The sequence below is a fragment of the Mesocricetus auratus genome, unplaced genomic scaffold, assembly GCF_017639785.1.
Source record: "Mesocricetus auratus isolate SY011 unplaced genomic scaffold, BCM_Maur_2.0 Super-Scaffold_100031, whole genome shotgun sequence".
Classification (NCBI taxonomy): Eukaryota; Metazoa; Chordata; class Mammalia; order Rodentia; family Cricetidae; genus Mesocricetus; species Mesocricetus auratus.
This window is the reverse complement of record NW_024429212.1, coordinates 14,521,346-14,542,345: the sequence shown is the minus strand read 5'-3', so window position 1 is coordinate 14,542,345 and position 21,000 is coordinate 14,521,346. Positions and strand designations below refer to the sequence as shown.

At 46.1% G+C, this 21,000-nt stretch overlaps 1 protein-coding gene across 1 annotated transcript; it reads right to left on the bottom strand.

Moving 5' to 3' along the window:
- Nucleotides 1-4,772: 4,772 nt before the first annotated feature.
- Nucleotides 4,773-20,786, bottom strand: LOC121135107 (guanylate-binding protein 6-like). The gene is made up of 12 exons (XM_040733432.1): nt 20,653-20,786; nt 19,272-19,331; nt 17,709-17,912; nt 16,092-16,219; nt 12,840-12,949; nt 12,493-12,689; nt 10,892-11,137; nt 9,877-10,157; nt 8,964-9,170; nt 7,575-7,677; nt 7,039-7,232; nt 4,773-5,839 (listed from the first exon to the last, which is right to left on the bottom strand). The coding sequence occupies exons 3-12, from the start codon at nt 17,896-17,898 to the stop codon at nt 5,630-5,632; spliced, it is 1,866 nt and encodes a 621-aa protein (XP_040589366.1). The 5' UTR covers nt 17,899-17,912; nt 19,272-19,331; nt 20,653-20,786; the 3' UTR covers nt 4,773-5,629.
- Nucleotides 20,787-21,000: the final 214 nt, after the last annotated feature.

The window sequence follows — 21,000 nt, the reverse complement described above, 5'->3', positions numbered from 1 at the left end:
GCTGAGCCTGTGAGCTCTGAGTGGTGCGGGCAGATTCCTTGGTGTCTGACACTGTCTCGTGCAGTTGTTGGTCTCTGTCTTAGTTAGGGTTTCTGTTACTATGAAGAGACACCATGGCCACGGCAACTCTTATAAAGGAAAACATTTAACCGGGTGGCTCACTGACAGTTCAGAGTTTCAGGCCGTTATCATCATGGTGGGACACGGTGAATTGAGGCAGGCATTTTAACGAAGAAGTAGCTGAGAGTTCTTCATCTTGTGCAGGCAACAGGAGGAAACCTGTCTCACTCATATATTTGGAGGTCAGACTGTGCCCACCTGTGTTCCTTGTGTTATGTAAGACAGTAGTTTTCAGAGTGTGCCTTGCCCTGAGTGACTCCATTTTATATAACAGCGGTTTGCTTCATTTGAAAAGCAAATGCTGAGGCAAAAATGTCTCTGTACCGTATGTGTCCAAGTGTCCAGCACAGAAAATAAACATAGGTCAATAATAACTTATTAGTACAAATAAATTATTCCTAAATATAAACATATCAAGCCAGGAACACCTAGACCCATGGATGTTTGAAGACCTTGTCCAAGATAACAAGCTTGTGTGTTTGTCTAAAACACCAGAGCCATGAGAGCTGCAATGTGCTCCCTTGGACTAAGCACTGAGCCCTCATCAGGCCACCCGATGCATGCAACAAACTCTCAACTCTGTCCCCAACAAACGCTCAACTCTGTCCCCAACAAACGCTCAACTCTGTCCCCAACAAACTCTCAACTCTGTCCCCAACAAACTCTCAACTCTGTCCCCAACAAACTCTCAACTCTGTCCCCAACAAACTCTCAACTCTGTCCCCAACAAACTCTCAACTCTGTCCCCAACAAACTCTCAATTCTGTCCCCAAAAAACGCTCAACTCTGTCCCCAACAAACGCTCAACTCTGTCCCCAACAAACTCTCAACTCTGTCCCCAACAAACTCTCAACTCTGTCCCCAACAAACGCTCAACTCCGTTCCCAGGGCTTCTGCTCTCCATGCTCAGCCCAGATTGAAGTGAAACATTTGTTCACACCCCCTATGTATGCCTGGAGTCAGCTCTGCTTTGGAGCAACCCCCCAATTGAACCATCACTGTATCTGGAACTGACTCTGTGCCTTGAACCAACTGAGGATTTATTGAGCCCCTGTTCCAGAACAGCTCTCTCTGCTGCACGCATATCAGCTCTGCTTTTGCCTTCCACAACTCGGCTTTAACCCTTTCACCACTGTAACCTTTCTTGGTGATACTGTGTCTCCTTGCGTCCAATGCAGTCTGTGATCTGAGAGACAATATTGGTCATTAGGATTAGAAGGAACCAGTCCACACTTGCCCAAAGCCCTAGAAAAAAAGGAAAGTGCCTGGGGAATGAAAGGCAAGAAAGTTGATGTAGCTCATGAATGTGTTGATCTTCAATAATCTGACATGTGGATGATATAAGTGTGTGCATGCATGTTTTTCACATGGTATCCTCATGGCAGTGACTGATTCAATGAGTTCATACCCAACACTGCTCGGCCAAGCAGGAGGAGACAGTGTCAGGTCTAATCCCCCTGCTGACTCATGAGAGACATAGGTTTCTCCTGCCAGCCTGTTGTCACCAAGGCAGCCTGTTCTACCTTGGGGGTGCTACCCTGGCCTCACACATGTGGAACACGCAGTGACCTATACTCTCAGGCCCGGGTCAGTGTTTCTCTATGTGTCAAGTGTCTTCTGCATTTTCTCCTGTCACGGGCACAGGTGCTTGGGACCCTTTCGTCAAGCCCTGCAGATTCCTTAGGCTCTTGTGTAGTGCTCTGTCTTTCCAACTTGGAACTTCTTTTTCCGTTTGAGAATTCTCATGCAGAATGGATTTCATTTCAGTATCCATCCTGTGTTTCTCCAGTTCTTAATCTGTCTGTGTTTAAGTGGTTGCTGATTGCATTTATTGAAATCCTAATGACGATTGTTTTTCAAATAGATTCTGTGTCTTGTGATAAGAAATCTGTACTTCCTTTACCTTTGAATGTAGCGATCAATTGTCATATTATTAATGATTTCCAATCACACTCTTGGTTACTTGTGAACATCCTTCTATGTTCTCACTTTGTGAGTATTTAATCACGTTTACTGACGTGCCTAGAAATTTGCAATTGAAATTTTGGATAACACTTTTGAACAGGAGGGGTTTATTATTTTACTGCAGTGTCTGAGTAGAGCCCACTGATGTGGCAGAGGCTTAGCCCCAGAGTTTGGTTTGTCCGAATTCCCAAAGCCTAAGTCTTCTGGATCTCAAAAGCCCAGTGTTTAGAGCAAGCCATTGTTCTGAGGCTCCAGGTTTGCCTGGTTACAGACTGCTAATAGTTTTCCTCCAGAACAACAGGGCTTCTGGCAGATGTGTTTACCAGTTTTATTTTCCTGCCTTTTCTGGATTTGCCCTGTACTTGGGTGGCTTGTGGCTTATGGCAGGAAGGAAGGCAGCAGGGTCTCGGCTGACTTCATGCTGCTGTCCCTGCAGCGCTGGCTGCTTTGGTTGCTGTCATCAGAGCTCTTCACGCAGCCGCTGCCCACGCTGTCTTCTCCAAGGCTGCTCCTGGAGAAGGCTCACCTGAGTGTATGCTCCCTCACAGCAGGAGCTCACCACCCTGGATGTCAGCTATTAGAGAGGAAACAAGATGTGTTCAAGATGGTTTTAATCTGTTTCACAAGCTCCGTTCACTAAAAGTCTTACTTAAAAGCAAATATTAACAACTTGTGAAATGAGATATTTAAGTTTCATTGATATTGGTTTTCCTTGAATTTCTTAAGCTGCTTAACCACTTACTGATTTGGTGTCCCTAATCACTGTGTGAGCTGTTCTTGGACTCACAGAGATCCGTCTATCTCTTGATCCCGAGTCCTAGGATTAGAGGTGTGGACCACCACTTCATTCCTTCTGGCTGCTGGGATTAAAGGTGTATAGCTGGCTTCAATGCCTTGTGGTTGACTTTGCTTTCTGAATCCTCAGCCAAGCTTTAGTAAATCATAAATGATACCACTACAGGAATCTTCCTGTGGCTGCACAGTTTAATATGATCAGTAACTGTGCTGTGCTGTGTCACAATGTTGTTTGTGTGGACCACAGTTTGCTGTTCCTTCTGCAGGAACGAAGAACCTGTCAATATGTCTTCCAGTAATGACCCTGTTGCAGTCCCAATGATAGAAAGAAATCCCAGTGACGATCCTCGAATGGACACTGGTGACCTGAAGACATTGACTGGAGAGGCTGTGTTAAGTTTTCATAGCATCAGCTATAAAGAAACAGTGCAGAGTGGCTTTCCATTTCGTAAAAAAAAAACATGTGTGATAGAAAGACTATCAAATATCAGGTTTGTGCATGAACTAAAGAGACAAGTATATAAAACAGCTTTGTCAACAAGCATAGACTTCTCTATTATTAGTATTCTGTGTATTGTGTGTGCATGTGTGTGTATGCATGTGTTACTGTATGTATGTGTGTATATAACTGTATATGTGTGCGTGTTTGTGTGCAGATGTGTGGATGCGTTGACATACCTTGGCACAAGGCCGTAAGAGGACAACCCTGAGCGTTGGCGTGCACCTTCTACCCTGCGGCAGACAGAGTCTCTCATTGCCCACTGAGGTGTGTGCCAGGCTAGCAGCCTGCAAGCCTCCTGGGATTCTCCTGTCTCTGTCTCCATCCCTCCATGGAGCACGTTACAGGTGCCCACGACCGCACCAGCTTTATGTGAAGTCTGGAGTGTGGCTCATCCTAAGTTGTCCATGCTGCAATATGTGGTACTCTATATCCTTGGTCTTGAGACCAGCACCAACTGGATTCAAAAAGGAAGAAGAGGAGGAAGAAGATGATGAGGTTGGGAGGGGCTCAGAGGGAGACTTAGAGCAGTTGGAGGAGGAGCAGACACAATCTAAATACATGGTGTCCATCTATGCAATAAGAAGAGTCCTTACGCATCTTCACCCGTATGGCCCATTGTCAGTCTTGACAGGACATCCCTTTAAAGTGATTTTAAGAATGTGTATGTGGGAGTCGGGGATGTGTGATGGGAGTACTGGTGCCCTTGGTGGTCAGGAAAGGAAGTCAGACACACTGGATTCTGGGGAGCTGTGAGCCGTACCACGTGGGTGTTGTGTGCTGAGCTTCCCCGGGAGCAGAGTGCATGCTTGACCACTGGCCCATGTGTGAGCTGCCCCCTCTCACTTTCCCTGTACATTAGTCTTTATTCTCCGCACCAGCTGTCTCTGTGAAAACTCTTACCCTCTAGCTTTGCAAACAAATAAACATAACGTTACAGTGCCATGCACAAGTTATATTGACTGCCTGTGGAAATAATATTTTGATACATTGGGTTACATAAGATGTGTTATTTAAATTATTTTTAAAGCCACTAAGAAAAAACAGCACTGAGATGCAAACATTTTGCTTCCTGGCCCCCAAGTCCTCATCTTAGTTGTCTTCTAAAAGCTTCTGCCATTTCTAGAAACAGAAATGTCATCATGTAATAGTGAATTTTAGCTTATCACTCTTCTAAAATGTGAATATACTGTTGTCCCAGCCTTCTTCATGAAACCTCTAAGACTGAGGACATAATGAAATGCGTGTGTCTCTTCAACTTTTCATTCCAATTTGTCCTCCCTAAAGGAAGCCTAAGGATCAGGTTCTTCATTAATCTCCCAGAAGGCATTGCATCTGTTCCTGGGCACTTTCATAGAAGAGAAGAGTTTTAAATAATAATCACACTACTATGTGTCGTTTTGACTTTATTTTATAAGAAACCTTTTAGCTCAATTTACATTAGTATAGAGAAAGCTTGACAGACATTTGTTACTTGACTATATAGTACTCCAAGATCAAGGATGGCACATGAAAATATGTTACCAATCATATTCAATGACGTTTAGGTAGTTTCCAAATGTATCCCTATTACAATGACACCAATGACTTTTCCTCTTTCAGTACAAAATACCCCAGCAACGGCAACTTAAGAAATAAAGCACTTGTTATGGTTCATGATACCACTTGATACGTTCAGCGTGGCGGAGAAGGCATAGGAAAGAAGCTGAGGCTGATGACCACATGACATCCACAGTCAGGACGTCACGAGAGGTGGGCGTTAGTGCCCAGCTTGCTCTCACCCTGTAACTTTGTCCGCAGTCCACAGGCATGGAGCTGTCCACACATGGGGTGGGTTTCCTACCACAGTAACCTGAGGTGATCCTCACAAGCTAACCTAGAACAGACGGTGCTCACAGGATGCAGAAGAGTTTGTGTCCTGAATCATTCTATAGCCAGTCCAGTTGACCAACAGTAACTGCCAGAACACACAGTGACTTATAACTAGTTTCCATAGGAAGGGTTCCAAAAATTTGTTCCCTGAAAGCATACCCTTTCTGTGAAAAAAAATATATGTGTGTGTGTGTGTGTGTGTGTGTGTGTATGTGTGTGTGTGATCTATCTAATATGGGAGGGGCATAGATGTTCTCATAAGCACTTTTTATGTTTAAATTTGCTGAATGAAAATGAAAACATGAAGCTTCAAAATAAGACAAAGTATATATTAACAGTCTGCCATTTCATCCCAAGAAGAGTGAAGAAGAGTGGATCCTATTTAAATATGGGAAAAAAGCCTTTTACAACCTCTGCAACTAATAAAGCAGGAGCAAAAATCACTGTAGCAAATCCTCTTACAATATTATCTACAAAAGAACCACTATTTCTTTTCATATCTTCGATGTTATACTTCAGTCGCTGTATTTCTCCATTCATTTCCTCAGATTTTTTCCTAAATCCTTCTTCAAGCAAAGCCTTTTGATCCTAAAACAGTAACCAAGAGAGAGCAGAAAATATCATAAAATCCCAGCATTGTAAGAATTATAGCTTTAAACCTTTAGCAAGGGGCCTTGGTGTTCCCTACGTGATGTCTCTTATATGAAGAATTTCCTGTGAGTTAGGCCTACACATTGTGGGAAGGAGAGTTGGCACTTCACGGATGTTGACCCACAGTGTGTGTTCTGGCTGCAGTGCTGGCAGAGGTGTGCAGACGTTCCTACACTCACGCCCACTGAAGGAGGTTGGATCGTGCAGACCTCAGATCACTGAGAGAGTGTGGCAACCGCACCATACAGATGGTGGCAACAGACCCATTGATTTAGACCTCTGCTAGCATTGTGTTTGCTCATGGGCAATGACAGAATCACTCCGATTGTTTTAATTTAAGAAAAGCTGCCTGTGAGAGAAAGACCCCATGCAACAGGGTTCAAGCAAAGGGGATTTTTATTAGTTTAAGGGATCATAAGAGGGGGAAAGGCAAGAGGGAAGACCCAGCCTCTGGAGACAGGAGCAGCAGGAGAGAGGAGGAAGGGAGGAGGGGGAGAGATGCAGAGGGAGGGAGAAAGAGAGGAACAGACAGAGGGAGAGAAAGAGAGAGAGAGAGAGAGGATGTCGGGAGGTGGGCGGGGCATTTTAAAAGGGAACATAGTGAATGTGCACAGGTGGTTCTCTTAGTGGCTGCAGCTGAGGGCGTGCCCTGTCAGAACCCCCAAGAGAGGCCAGTGCCAATGCATGAACACTAACAGCTAAGTCATGTGCTGCCTCCAACAGGCTGTGCACTCTGGAGACAGCTACAGACCCTGCAGAAGCTGCTAATTCCCTGTGCTTTCAAACTGGACATTTCGTTCAGTTTTACGTCAGCATAGATCATCTTTGGGTGGGGAGGGGGTGGGTGAGTATTCAGGTGCCTGATAAATGGGCCTTGAGAACCCAGACCCATGGCTGACCCATATGAAACTGCCTGGTTGGGGATTATTTTTAGTGAGACCCCAGGAGATCAATTTTAAATATCCTGAGAGTAAATCAAACGATACAGTCACTAAAACCCAAAGGAGCAACTGAGATCCTATGGGGGGACATCCATAGCAACACTACATTTTGGTGGGTTTTCCTCTCATGACCAGGCTACAAACTTTTGCCTGCTCCCCAAGGTAGGAAGACCTCTGGGGGATGGGGATTCCCACCTGCAGCTGCTTCTGCAGCATCGTTTTCTGGTCTCTGATGAGCTGCTCTCTCTCCTGCACCAGCTTTGTGCGCAGCTGCTCTAGGTTTTCCTTGTGACTTCTCTCCTGAGCCTCCATCAGCTGCTGCTGCTCCTTCTGCTTCTGTCTCAGCAGCTCCTGCTCCTTCTCAGCCGCCTCCTTCTGGGCCCGCTCCTCTGCCCCAGGAAGATCAGGGAGGGAAGCAGGGATGGGGGATTCCGGGTGGATGAGGAAGAAAGAGATGATGGGTCAAGTAAAATGTCTACATTCCAGAACCCAGAGAGCAATTCAGATCTGGAAGGAAACCCCAGACTCCACACTGGCCCGCACCATGGAGAGAGAGCTCCTGGGGGTGATGGAGGAGACCCTGCCCATCTGACTGAAACACAGATGGACTCCCTGTTGCTCTCAGAGTGAGCATGCACAGAAGGATGGAGGGCTGCTCATCTGAGGCGTCTATCAGGAAGCCATGGCAGGAATCTGACCCCTCCTGAAAGCCAAGAGACATGCTCCTGTACCTGCAATGGCCTTCTCCCCAGCGGTGAGGGCTGTGTCTGCCTGCAGGATGGAACTCTCGATGGTGGCCTGTGACTGCAGAAAACTCTGGAAGACTTCCCTTGCCTGTAGGACCAAAGAGCGAAGAACCCTGATAAGTCCTGGGAGAGTAGCTGTGTGCGTCTACGCAGTCTTCACTGTCGGCGCTGTAAAAACGCTATGGTGCAGCCTGCAGATGCCCATGCTCCTCAGTGGGACGGCATACTTCCTGGTCCAGGGTTCCTCCGTTCATCCCGCTAGTGCCACCAGCCTCAGACTCTCCCAGATGCAGCCTGTCCACGTCACGGGCAGCTGTGCTCACTGCAGCCTGTGATGCTCTCAGATACTGCGTCCCCGTGTAAAGTGGGCCATCCCTATGTGGGCTTCACTCCCCTCTGCTCTTGCTGGATGTGTTCATGGGTGAGTCACTTCACCCACCTGGGCATCGGGAACAGGTCTGTAAACTGTCCACAATAGTGTTGGGCATCACCCAGGGCGTTTAAGATAACTAGAGAAAGGTCTGAGGAAAGAGCTCACCATGGTGCCCACAATGGAGTAATGTGTTAGGTGTGTTCTTACATGTATTAGCACCCCATAGGTAGGCCAACCTGACAGACTCACAAAGTGATTCATCAGAACATACACAAGAATATTTCCAACAGTTGACAGTAACTAGCAGCCTCGTTTAGCTGAGCCGGGTCCTGGTGACGGACTTGAGGGTAAAGCACTTGCCTTGCTTTGCAAAGCCCTGATTTTGTCGAAAGCACCGACCTGAAGCTGAAGTCGCCCTGATGTGCTCGTGTTTGCTTACTCCTCTCAGGCAGTGCTGTGCTCAGGTCTTATGACAGCGCCTTTCCCCGGATCATAGTACCTGTGCTCCCTACGCCTCACCCCTGTCCTGTGCTCCCTGCACCTCACCCCTGCCCTGTGCTCCCTGCACCTCACCCCTGCCCTGTGCTCCCTACGCCTCAACTCTGTCCTGTGCTCCCTATGCCTCACCCCTGCCCTGTGCTCCTACACCTCACCCCTGTCCTGTGCTCCCTATGCCTCACTCCTGTCCTGTGCTCCCTGCACCTCACCCCTGCCCTGTGCTCCCTGCTCCTCACCCCTGTCCTGTGCTCCCTATGCCTCACCCCTGCCCTGTGCTCCTACACCTCACCCCTGTCCTGTGCTCCCTACGCCTCACCCCTGTCCTGTGCTCCCTGCACCTCACCCCTGCCCTGTGCTCCCTGCTCCTCACCCCTGTCCTGTGCTCCCTATGCCTCACCCCTGCCCTGTGCTCCTACACCTCACCCCTGTCCTGTGCTCCCTATGCCTCACCCCGTCCCGTGCTCCCTGCTCCTCACCCTTGTCCCGTGCTCCCTGCTCCTCACCTTCACCCCTTTCCTGGGCACCCGCCAGTAGTCATGTTCAATCTGTTCCCTCTTTTCCATGTAGAGCCCGTGCCCTCCAGGAACTGAAAATGTTGAAATATTTTCCATAAAAGCCTTTGAAAGCCGATTGAGTTCTTCACGGCAGTATTTATCTGATGCTTCTTCATTCCGTAGCATGAAAATTATTCTCTTCTTATCTATCAATTCCTACAAGGGAAACGTACAGAATTCCACACTTTGAAGGACAGAAGAGATAAAATTCCCAGAAACTGGACAAGAGTCAACCTATTTCCCATGAGAATGCATTCCAGTGTAAGAAGACCTCAAGTGTATGTGAGATGCTAAGACCTGAATGAGGATCCTAAAAAAAATCTACGCAGGACCACAGTAAATGCCCTATAAGTTCTAACCTCCTAACTTTCTGTAAAAAGATGGATCTGCATCTTACATCTCTGGTTCCTTGTGGGTGTCACCGCCTGTAATTCTGCCTTCAATGACACCATGATATGACAAGGAGCCATAGATGAGCAGTGACCTGCAGTGAGACTCTAGTGAGAAACTAGAGGTCTTCTTCTTTCATAGAAGAAGAATACAGCAAGTTCAGGGATGAGCTGTAGGTGTTCTGGGCAGAACTGAAATCCACAAACATCAGCTGGGTGAAGGATTTAGGACACCATATACTCATTATTCCAGCCATTACAGATTTCTGGATAAAAATTCAGGCGTTGTTTAAGAGGGGACATGCAGTCTTTGACGCAGAGATGCTCATTGCACCTGTGGTCAATGAAGGCTCAGCCGCCTACAATCCTGACGGGGTAGAGTCGTGAGAGTTTACACCTGTGCTCGATGAAGACTCAGCCGTGCTACAGTCCTGACGGGGTAGAGTCATGAGAGCTAACGACACAAACATTACCAGCAGCTTCCTCTGGAATTGCTGGTCTTCGTCCTTGAAGGAGTGCTCCATGAAGACAGCAATGGCCTCCTTCTCACAGGCTGTGTGCTCACCCAGCAGCTCCTGGAGCGTGTCTGTGGGGAGCCTCAGTCGCCGGGCCATCTGCTCATCGTAGTGGTCAGCGGCCTTCTGCACAGCTGCTGAGTTCTCACGCTGGGCCAGAGTTGTCACAGCGTCTTCCAGACAAGGCACGGCTCCACTGTTGATGGCCTCCACGTAGGTGGTCACCAGAGTCCCCAGTCCTTTATGAGCCAGGAGTTTTGGGTGATAAATATGAAGTTACAAGTATAAGACTACACTTCTAAATCTCATAGCTACATTTGCACACTCATACACAGACTCACATCCACACACACCCCTCCCTCGGCAAGCCACCAATCTTTTCCATAGTGTTCTTTTGTATTTGTGTTTTTCTAGTTCATAACGCTACAAGTTAAAATTCATCTCCATGTAATAAATTCCACTGTATGAATAATATAATTTTGCATCTGAAACTTTAGAGGAAAATGGATTGTATGAACTAACAAGGAAACACATATCACATGATTTCTTAATAGTATCAATTTGCACAGCTTAAACACTAGGATTTATATTGGAACTATTTTAATTTCCAAATTACATTTCTCTTTGTCATTCAAGAAATAATTAATATAGGAGAGAGCCCCAAAGAAAATAGAATATATCATCTTTAGTTGTTTAAAACCGATTTTATAGGTGATTAAGTCCCTTTTCACCAGTGACTTTATTATTAGTTGGGAATTTTATATAGGTATGTTACTGACATAATACTAGTGGTGAAGTCTTTAAAGAAGGACTTGTAATCTACATTTAAGCACAAAACATAGATTTTTTTCAGAGTAGGGATACAAGTATATTATCATTGTATAGATAATTTTTAAAAATATACACATACTAATAAATTCACCGTATACTACTCTATACAGAGGTATCTTCAAAAACAAAATGAAACACTCACGATTCCCAGTGACCTTAATTCCCTCTCTGAGGGTCTTGATCTTTGCATAAGTGAAGATGTAAGAAACAAAAGCCCTTGTTTGTTCCAGGAACTTGGGATCCATTTGGTCTTCTGAGACAGTCTCAATTTTTTGCAAGAGTCCTTTGTCACTCGTTGGCCGGTCAAACACAAAGCACTTCCGTTTAGGAAAGAAATGTCTGATGCACTCCCTGGACAAGTTGGATGCTTGGATTCTGGGATTGTTGCCTGGTGTTGGGGAAACAGAGAGCAGGGGGAAGAGTCTCAGAGCAGAGAGCAATGTCAGGGGCTCTTGTCTGTGTGAGTGCTCTGCACTCACAGGTCTCTGCGCCAGACACACGCAACACTTCTTTGCATGTCAAAGGATAGCAAGCTTGCACTTGGCAGAAGTCTGGTGAGACATTTCACTCTCTGGAAGAGCACGTGGGTGAGATCCACAGACCTGACCATGGCACCTAGTTTGTGCAACAAAAGACCTAGGCCTGGGCAAAGCTACGTCCACCTTGAAGGCTAGTGAGATGTGCTGACATGAGGTGTCTGAGATTGAGTGTGTGCAGCTTAGGAGTGTCTCTGGGATTAAAGGAAAGAGTTGGTTTCAGCTCTATATACATGATAATAGATGTCTTCTGCCAGTACCCCGCTTGTGGATAGTTATTTAAGATGATTCTGGAATAAACCTGGGGTCTCCAGTATTGACTGAGAGCCCTCCTGATGTCTTTGTCTCCTCCTTAATGTCATCGGCTCACCGCACTTCAGGAAAGTGCTGTATTGGGAATTTTGTTTCTTTCTCTTATGCAGATGGGTGTAGGGTATGTATGCATGTTGTCCTGTGTCCGTGCATATGGGGTCATGGGTCTCCATGTAGAAGCAGGTTTCTCACGGGAAACTGGAATGCTTTCCCACCTACTATGTTTTTAATGCTTGGAGAAAGCACAGACAGAAAAGTGAAAGCAGAGGGCAAATCAGAAATGGCATTCCACACAAGGCTTCATCAGCTCCTCTCGGGTGAATAACGTCTATTAGAAACAGTTCATGGATCATGATTATAACTGACACAGACACCGCGGAATGAGTGAAAGCAGACTACTGTGATAAACGTGATGGACACTGAGAAGGCGTCGACTGGAAAGAACATCTGTCAGTGTACTTAGAACATAGCTGTTTTACAGACAACACAACCAACCCAGCCCTAAAAACCAATGTTCCTCCATGAGAAGAACAATGCATAACTCTTTGAGACGGGCTGTCTATGATCACTGTATGAATGAGAATTATGTATCCAACTGCTTCTTAAAGGAAGGCAGATATAAAAATCAGCAATACAGAGGCCTGGACTTGGAGAAGTTTTGGATGCCGTATGCTCTAGATGCTCATACAAACTTTAAAGACCTTAGCTAGGATTGATTTTGCTGTGTTCCAGGCTCTACTTCTCTCAAAAGAAATTAAACCCAGTTCCCAGACATTATCAGCCAATGACCTGTCAGCCTCTCTGCAGACCTCAATCCCACTGCAATACAGAAGGACCCCACAGAGGATGGGAGCAGCTCAGCAGATCCCAGCCCTCACCCCAGCCCCTCCTGTACCTGTGTTCAGCTTCAGGGCATTCTCCAGGTACTGATCCTCCGTGATGCTGTGTCCATCCAACTTCAGCTCCAGCATGAAATCCCGAACAGTCCAGACAAAGTCTGGAAAGAAACTCACGAACTCTGTGGAATTCTTTATCCCATCAGGACTTGGGGAAGACTTTGCCCTGATCAGCTCAGTGAGTTCTGTGACATAACTGGCACTCAGTTAAGGAAAAGTGAATTCATGCACACATCCTCATGATTCTCTTAGGAAAAATAAGACACACAGTGACAGCTCAGGTGAGAGTCTCCAAATGCATGCAGAGCAGTCAGGGAAGCCTGGGGCTCAGGTCCTGCAAGGATACTGCAGCTGCTCCAGGGCCTGGTGGTTGATGGTGCTCATGCTGTTGCAGACCAAGGTGCTGCTCAGAAGCACGGCCAGGGCAAAGATCCACGAGTCATTCTTAGGGTCACCCTGGAAGACATGGGAGAACAGAGGGCTGAGGAGAGCTCTCTCCAGGAGTCCATTTGGATTGGCCCTGTGGCCTTGTTATTCCAAGAACTCGAAGTCCAAAGCAGATGGAGAAAGAGTGTGTTTGCTGGATAGAGAAAGTATCGAGGTCACCTGAGAAGCTTGGTTGAACCCACATCGCTGTACACAGAACACAGCTCCAAGTGGAGCAAAGATCTCACTGTAAGATAAGACACCCTGACTCATAAGGGAGAGAGGATGGGGAATGGGCTTGGACTCATTTGCTCAAGAGCAGATTTTTCTCAACAGGACCCAGGTCTCATAGTCATTGAGAGAAATTAGAAGGCAGGATTTATGAATAGGAAAAATTCTATAACCATTAAACATCAGATAGATGGTTAATGTTCAGAATATATAGAGAGCTGAAAGCAAAAACAAACAAATAATTGAACATGAAGAAAACAAATAGTCCAATTTAAAACTTGGGCATAGAACTCAAACACTAAGAAACACATAATAAAAGGTTCAACAGTCTTAGCCATCAGGGAACTGCATTTAAAACTGCTTTGCAATTTCATCCTATGGATCAGAAAGGCCAAGAGCAATAAAACAAATGATTGCACAAGCTTTATGTACTGATTCCCATATGACCTCAGACACTGTCACTGCACAGGTGACCTCACAGAGAGTGTCACAGCACAGGTGACCTCACAGAGAGTGTCACAGCACAGGTGACCTCATAGACACTCACAGAACAGGTGACCTCACAGTCACTTACAGCACAGGTGACCTCATAGACACTCACAGCACAGGTGATCTCACAGAGAGTGTCATCACAGGTGACCTCACAGAGACTGTCACAGCACAGGTGACCTGACAGACACTCACAGCACAGGTGACTTCTCATACAGTGTTACAGCACAGGTGATCTCACACACTCTGTCACAGCACAGGTGACCTCACAGATACTCACAGCACAGGTGACCTCACAGATACTCACAGCACAGGTGACCTCACAGACACTCACAGCACAGGTGACCTCACAGAAACTGTCACATCACAGGTGATCTCATAGGGAATGTCACAGAGCCTACAAGCACCTGCACTGGGACAAATCAAAGTCCCAGCTTAGAAGACAAGTAGACACAGAGTCCTGATGGAACTTTAGTTTTAAAAACATGCCTGCTGCTTCACAGATGGTTTAAAAGTAGTTACAGACATTGCCAACGATATTCTTTATAAAGTAAAGTCCTACAACTCACAGGAAATCACAAAATACCCTCTTTAACCACATTAATCTTGAGGAAGAGCAACAGCACACACCCTGACTTAGAACAAGTTACTAGGCTGTAGTTGTCAGAACAGTGAGGTTTATTCAAATTCCTTTTTAAAGTGCTGCTAAGAGACACCGCAAAGAGAGCAGTGAGGTGACCATGGACGTGTGCGTCTCGGGATAGAGTGCTGAATCCCATCAATGTATACAATAGTCAGAGCGTCAACGGACTATGCCTGCTCCCATTGGACGGGTACAGACAATGAGGAATACCAACACAGCATTTAAAAAGGAGAGAAAGCCTGCCACTGGAAACAACATGTGTAAATCTTAGAGCAGTGGGCTGTATGACATGAGCCAATTACAAATATGCAGTGCTACTAATGCCCCTCTGGAGGAAAATGGAAAACCTGCGAATTCAGACACTGCTCTCAGACGTCTAACACCGAGGGGAGGAATGAAAGGATGAACCTGAGGCCAGATGAGGCAGGGTGGGGAGCCTCTTACTGCACCAGCCACACAGTGCATTTTAGTCTCTGGGACCCGGATGAGGCTGGAAAGAGGTGTGGCGTTTCCTAACACACACACAGGTCCACAGTCACCCAATGAACCACACAACGTCTCACATACTTAAGAAAACCAAATTCATCCAAGTAGTTATTGTGGGAGAAACATGTGCCTTCACTGCCTGCACGGTCAGCTCTGTCAAGAACTTCCTGAACGCCCTATGGACAGGTGGTTAAGTTTCACCATTAAAAAAACAAATGTGAATCCAAGCGGTTGGACAGATGGCTCAGTGGTAAGAACACTTGCTGCTCTTCCAGAGGGCTGATGTTTGTTCCCAGCATCCACACCAGGCTGCTTCTGACTTGCTGTGACTCCAGCCCCCGGGGAATCCAAAGCCTATGAACACCGAAGATGCCTGTGCTCACATGCATGTACCACAGGCTGGCACACATCCTACACATAAAGACATGTCTCTCAAAAGTGTAAGCCTAACTACTTAACCCCATCTCCAAAACGTGTCCTAGTTTTCTCAGGTGACGAGACAGAAGTCGTTCTTCCTCCATTGAGATGGGCTGAAGTCATCTATCTTCTCACGGAAGCATCCTTCTACCTGACTGCTCCTAGTAGAAGTAGCACCGTCTGCCCGGGTCACCTTAAAACGGAAGACCTTGTTCCTCCAGCTGCGGGAGTACTGATGGGCATCAGGGCACAAGAAGCCAGCACCTTGAATGGCAAGGCCTCCAGGGCAGACGTCCAGTGGTGGGCAGGCATGAGAGACAGAGACTCAACACACCTGACCCAACACAGGCCAGCTCAAATGTTCCAGCCCAGCTCTCCTTCTGGAGCTCAGAGGTCAGATGCTGCCCCAAACAGCCCTTCCTCTCTCTGTCCTGCTTCTCCCCAGGTACTGGGCTGTATCAGCGTACACCCGGGTGGGATTCTCAGTGAAACTAGAGGGTTCTCAGAGGAAAATCCTTTGTTTTGTTCACTAATACCTAACTACTCCCCAGGAATGTAATTGCTAAATAAACTTTTCTTGGATTGAATGAAATCACTCACCCAAATGACAAGAAATGAAAGCATAATTTTCCCTAATATAATACATAGGCAGGCAGGTCTCTATGAGTTTGAGACCAGCCTGATCTACAGACAAGTTCTAGGACACCCAGGACAACATAGAGAAACCCTGTCTAAAAATAAAATAAAATAAATTAAAAAATCTGACCCTATCTAAGAGTGAAATCTAACTAGATCAGTATTTATCTCACCTGTGTAGTTCAGTCTGTAGAACATAAATCTGTTTATGAACACATCAGGCAGTTGGGTCAAAAGGGTTCATAATGGTCAGCCTTAGCCTCATCCTACCTTCTCCACGTCCCCCAGGCCCTCGGTGTCCAGGAGGACCAGCGTGTGCTTTGGCTTGGTGGGGTGGGGCACACAGCACATCCAGATGCCCTTGGTTTCAGACTGCACGGTGGAGCCCAGAGGGAAGCCTGAGGGAGAGGTAAGGAGGCAGGGTTTGTATGTGCATTTCCTGCACAGATAGCCTTGTGTGCTACAGCATCAGTGCTGGACAGCCTCGTGTGCTAAAACTCACTGTCCAGAAGCCCCGTGTGCTAAAACTCACTGTCCAGAAGCCCCGTGTGCTAAAACTCACTGTCCAGAAGCCCCGTGTGCTAAAACTCACTGTCCAGAAGCCCCGTGTGCTAAAACTCACTGTCCAGAAACCTCGTGTGCTAAAACTCACTGTCCAGAAACCTCGTGTGCTAAAACTCACTGTCCAGAAACCTTGTGTGCTAAAACTCACTGTCCAGAAGCCCCGTGTGCTAAAACGCACTGTCCAGAAGCCCCTGTGCTAAAACTCACTGTCCAGAAGCCTTGTGTGCTAAAACTCACTGTCCAGAAGCCCCGTGTGCTAAAACTCACTGTCCAGAAACCTCGTGTGCTAAAACTCACTGTCCAGAAACCTTGTGTGCTAAAACTCACTGTCCAGAAGCCCCGTGTGCTAAAACTCACTGTCCAGAAGCCCCTGTGCTAAAACTCACTGTCCAGAAACCTTGTGTGCTAAAACTCACTGTCCAGAAACCTCGTGTGCTAAAACGTCAGTGCTCCATGGCCTCATGTTCTAAAATGTCAGGGCACAGCAACCCCCTTTATTAAAACACCAGTGCCCAAAGTCCCCCTGGGCTAAAATGTCAGTGCTCAGCAGCCAGCACCATTTTGAGGGATTCCAAAGATGTGAATTGAAGAGTTGAAGCCTAACTGGAGGACAAAGTACCAGCGGAGTGATACTGGACTTAGGACTGGGTCCCCGGTCCCTTCCTCAGCCTCTGACATCTGTCTTCCATGTCCTCCAGCTGCCTCCGTGTGGTGCCAGGGTCAATGACTCCAGTGAGTGTCCAGAGTCATCCCTCCCCTTAAGTTGTGCTCTCTGGTGCTCTGGACACAGCTTCGACAAAGCACCCAAGAGGACGACGCTCGGGAAAGCAGATGTGAGCTGTAGAACTGACAGTGAGTGAAGCTCAACACTCAAAATGGTGCTCCATCTTTCCAGACACCGTCCTAGCTCACGAGTGGCCCATCTCAGGCTATAGGGGACATTTAACGTGAGAGTGAGGCCACACCAGGGCTCCAAATGGAAACAAGGAGGGACCACCAATCAGAAAACATGGAGCTCTCTGGTGGCTGCAGTGAGAAGGTTCTGAGCCAGTCACAGTTGGACACACCCATAATCCCTGTAGGCAGGGAGCAGAGGCTGGAGAATCCTCACTGGTTTAAGAGCAGGTGGAACTAATCAGCTATAACCAGGCCAACCAACAAATGAATCAAAAGTCACTTTTTTTTTTACAAACTATTCAAATTGGTGTGGGTTCTGAAGCAGAGACACACAAGAAGAGGAAAAATATAAAATAAAGAAGTAAGAATTAAGATGCTGTGACAAAGACAGGCAAACCTTTGTCTAGTAACCAGCGTGCCACTCACCATGATTTTGTCCCGCCAGACGGTTCATCAGGTAGGACTTCCCAGTACGGTACAGTCCCACGATGGCCACGACTACCACTGGCTGAGAAATCTCGTCTAGAATCTCTACGGCTTTCTGGTTCACAGACAGACGCTCCTTTTTGTTTTCCACCAGACAAATAGGGGCCATCATTTGCGGTCCACTGGCCATAGCAACTTGCCACACTAGAAGAAACTGCAATTAGTATACAAAGCCATGCTATGCATCAGTCCCAGATGTCTTAGGACTGATGACATTTGTACATTTCCTATTGTCAGTGAATAGATACGGAGGACATTCTCCTCTTCCTTCAGTAACACATGGCTCCATTATCTATGAGTGTAAAGAGAAGCTTTTTCCTTGAGAGAAGCCTTCCCGCCAGCCTGGTTCTAGAGCCGCATCAGTCTCAAATAAACACACAGAAGGCTATATTAATTATGAAGCTGTTGGCCTTGCTTGTTTCTTACTGGCTAGCTCTGACTTAAGTAATTGCCCCATAATTGTTAATCTAAGTATGTCTCTTACCGGAGAAGTTTCCAGGCTCCCTACCCCATGGCATCACATCTGGAACTTGTGTTTCTCCTACCCAGAGTCCTCCTGGACTCCTAGTCCCACCTATCTAGATTCCTATTGGCTCAACAGTGCTTTATTGACATAAGACTTCCCCAACGTATGAGGTTTCACCTCAATGTAAAGAAACCCAAACAACGATTACCTTCGTTAAGGTCTAACAATATGCTAAGGCTTGGTTGGAATGAACATCTTTAGCATGTGACCTCCCAAAATCTGTTAAGTACCTACTAGTTTGGGATTAGTGCATACTGCCAAGGAGATCAAAACCTAAACGGCCCAGCAAAATGGCAGACCAGTGGGTTCTAAGCCCTGTTTCCTCTGTGAACAGATTTTAAAGAGGCTGATAATGTATAGGAACTTTGTAAGACACCCATGAATTACACAGACACTGACATGTGCAGGTGAATAGACAGTGTGGACCCCATGTGGATTTACTTGACTTTTCACTGTCTAACCCCACCCCCTATCTGTCACAGATTCTGTCTACAGGGAACAAGCAGTAATTGCTGCAACAGGCTCACCTGGGGCTAACCTGGTCTCTGCTTTACCTAACTTGGATTTCAAGCAGGGCTTATTTCTTGAGTATGATACCAAAATCTCAACATGAGTGAATAAGTAGATAAAATCCACTTTGTAAAATTAAGAACTTTTGTACACTAGATGATTTATAAAAAGAGTATAAAAAGGAAACCCGAGAATGGCTGATGAGTCCTGTACATTACATATGAGGTAAAACATTACACAAATTTAAGATTGTTTTAAACAAGGAGCGTTCTTTAAATTCCTCACAGATAACTCAGTTTTAACATGGGCAAAACACTGGATTAGACATTTCTCCAAAGAAGGAGCAGGATCGGCCATAAGCACACAAGATAACATAAAATACTGCTAATCACTCCGTAAAAGAAAACTCTAAAATTTTAAAGAATGCATTTGAAGAAGATGCAATGCTCAACCTGGGAAGGACCCACCTGAAAGATAAGGAGCCTGTGTTCCCACGACGATGAGTGAGTCAGTTTTAACAAGAAAGCCTGGAAGCCAAATGAAGAAACTTTAGTTACACGTATTCTGTCTTGTGGCACTGGGGGCCTGGTATAAAAGTCTATAGTCACATAATCTCATTGTGTGATTTGGCTTCTTGTAACTTACTGATATTGAGTCTTGCTTCCCAATAACATACACATTTACTTGAAACCCCATGCTTGGTTTCGCTTGTGTTTGCAGTCTAAGCAAGAATGAGGCTCTTTTAAAACCTATTTGATTTTCTTCCTCAATAATTTTCAATCCCAGAGTGCATGATAAGGAGGCTTTAGGAAACACTGAGGAAGTGTCACCCAAAACCAAAAGATGTCACCTTGTACCCAGAAGGACAGTCACCACACAATACAAAAGCAAATACATGTAAACCAGGATTAAAAAATCTTAGATGTTCATGCACTGCCGCTAAGTGTGGAGAGTCATACTACCTCACGGAGCGTAGTCTTGTGTCCTATGAAATGAGTACTAACATTCGGTCCAAGAACTCTGCTTTGATTACATACAACACACAGGTGAGGGCTTGGACAGACCTTCGGAAAGCAATGATCATGGCAGCCATATTCACAACACCCAAAATGTGGAAATAACTGAATCTCCCATCAACAGACTATCTACAGGTGTGTAGATGGACACAGTGTGATTGTAACATGATAGAATATTATTCAGCCAGAGAAAATAATTAAATTCTCTTGCACACTGCAACACAGATAAGCCTGAGGACGTTATGCCAAAGAAAGACAAAGTACAGAATTCTGAGAATTTAGGTTAACAGGTGAAGTCACAGGTTTTCTTTACCCATAAATAGAAGAGTAAGATCAATAGCACGAAAAATACATTTAGCTCTATATTATTTGTATATATTTCACATCACCCTAGACATCCACAAAGAGGGTCTGCCTATCTACTTATGCTTAATAAAAGGTAGTGGACAGAAACTAAATGTATTTCTAATAGATGTTACCAAGCTCCTGTGCTGACATTTTCTCGGATGATTCCTACACAGGAAAGATGTTCTTCTGACTGCGGTTGCCTGTGAGCCTGGCCAGGGATGGTGAGGCTGTGGTCTAGGCTAAGGCAGTAGTCGGGCTCCCTCCCAGGGCTGTTCCCAAAGCTGCCAGAGCAGGGAGTCTGCAGTGTCAGGCTGCCACTGTGCAATGTCACTAATCAAAGGAATGACACTAAGCTTCAAACCCCAAAGTCAGCCACAGACGCCTGCAGACCAGACAAGACATAACCTGCCTCTTCCAACCTTCCCTCCATGGCCACTTTTAACTGGAAATCCAGTCCAGGTGAAGGAAGACAAAGTAAACATACCTGGTCCCCAAAGGTTGGTTGCAAGTACACTTCTCAGCTGCTCTAGGCTGCCTCTGCTTTCCTTCCAGTATCTTCCTATGCTCCTGTTTTTATAAGCACACCCAACACACACACACACACACACACACACACACACACACACACACACTGCAAAAAAATCACATGCTTCAGCAAAAATGAAACTGAAAGAGAACTCATCCAAAGTCTTGTTGACTTAAGCCAAGAATTGGGAGGGCAGGAAATGCAGTGAGGGACAGCAGTCCTTGCACTGAGGAGAACTTTGACAGTCTCTTTGCCGGAACTCCCTCCCCAGGGTCCTTGGCACAGTAAAAACTAAGGGAGATTACA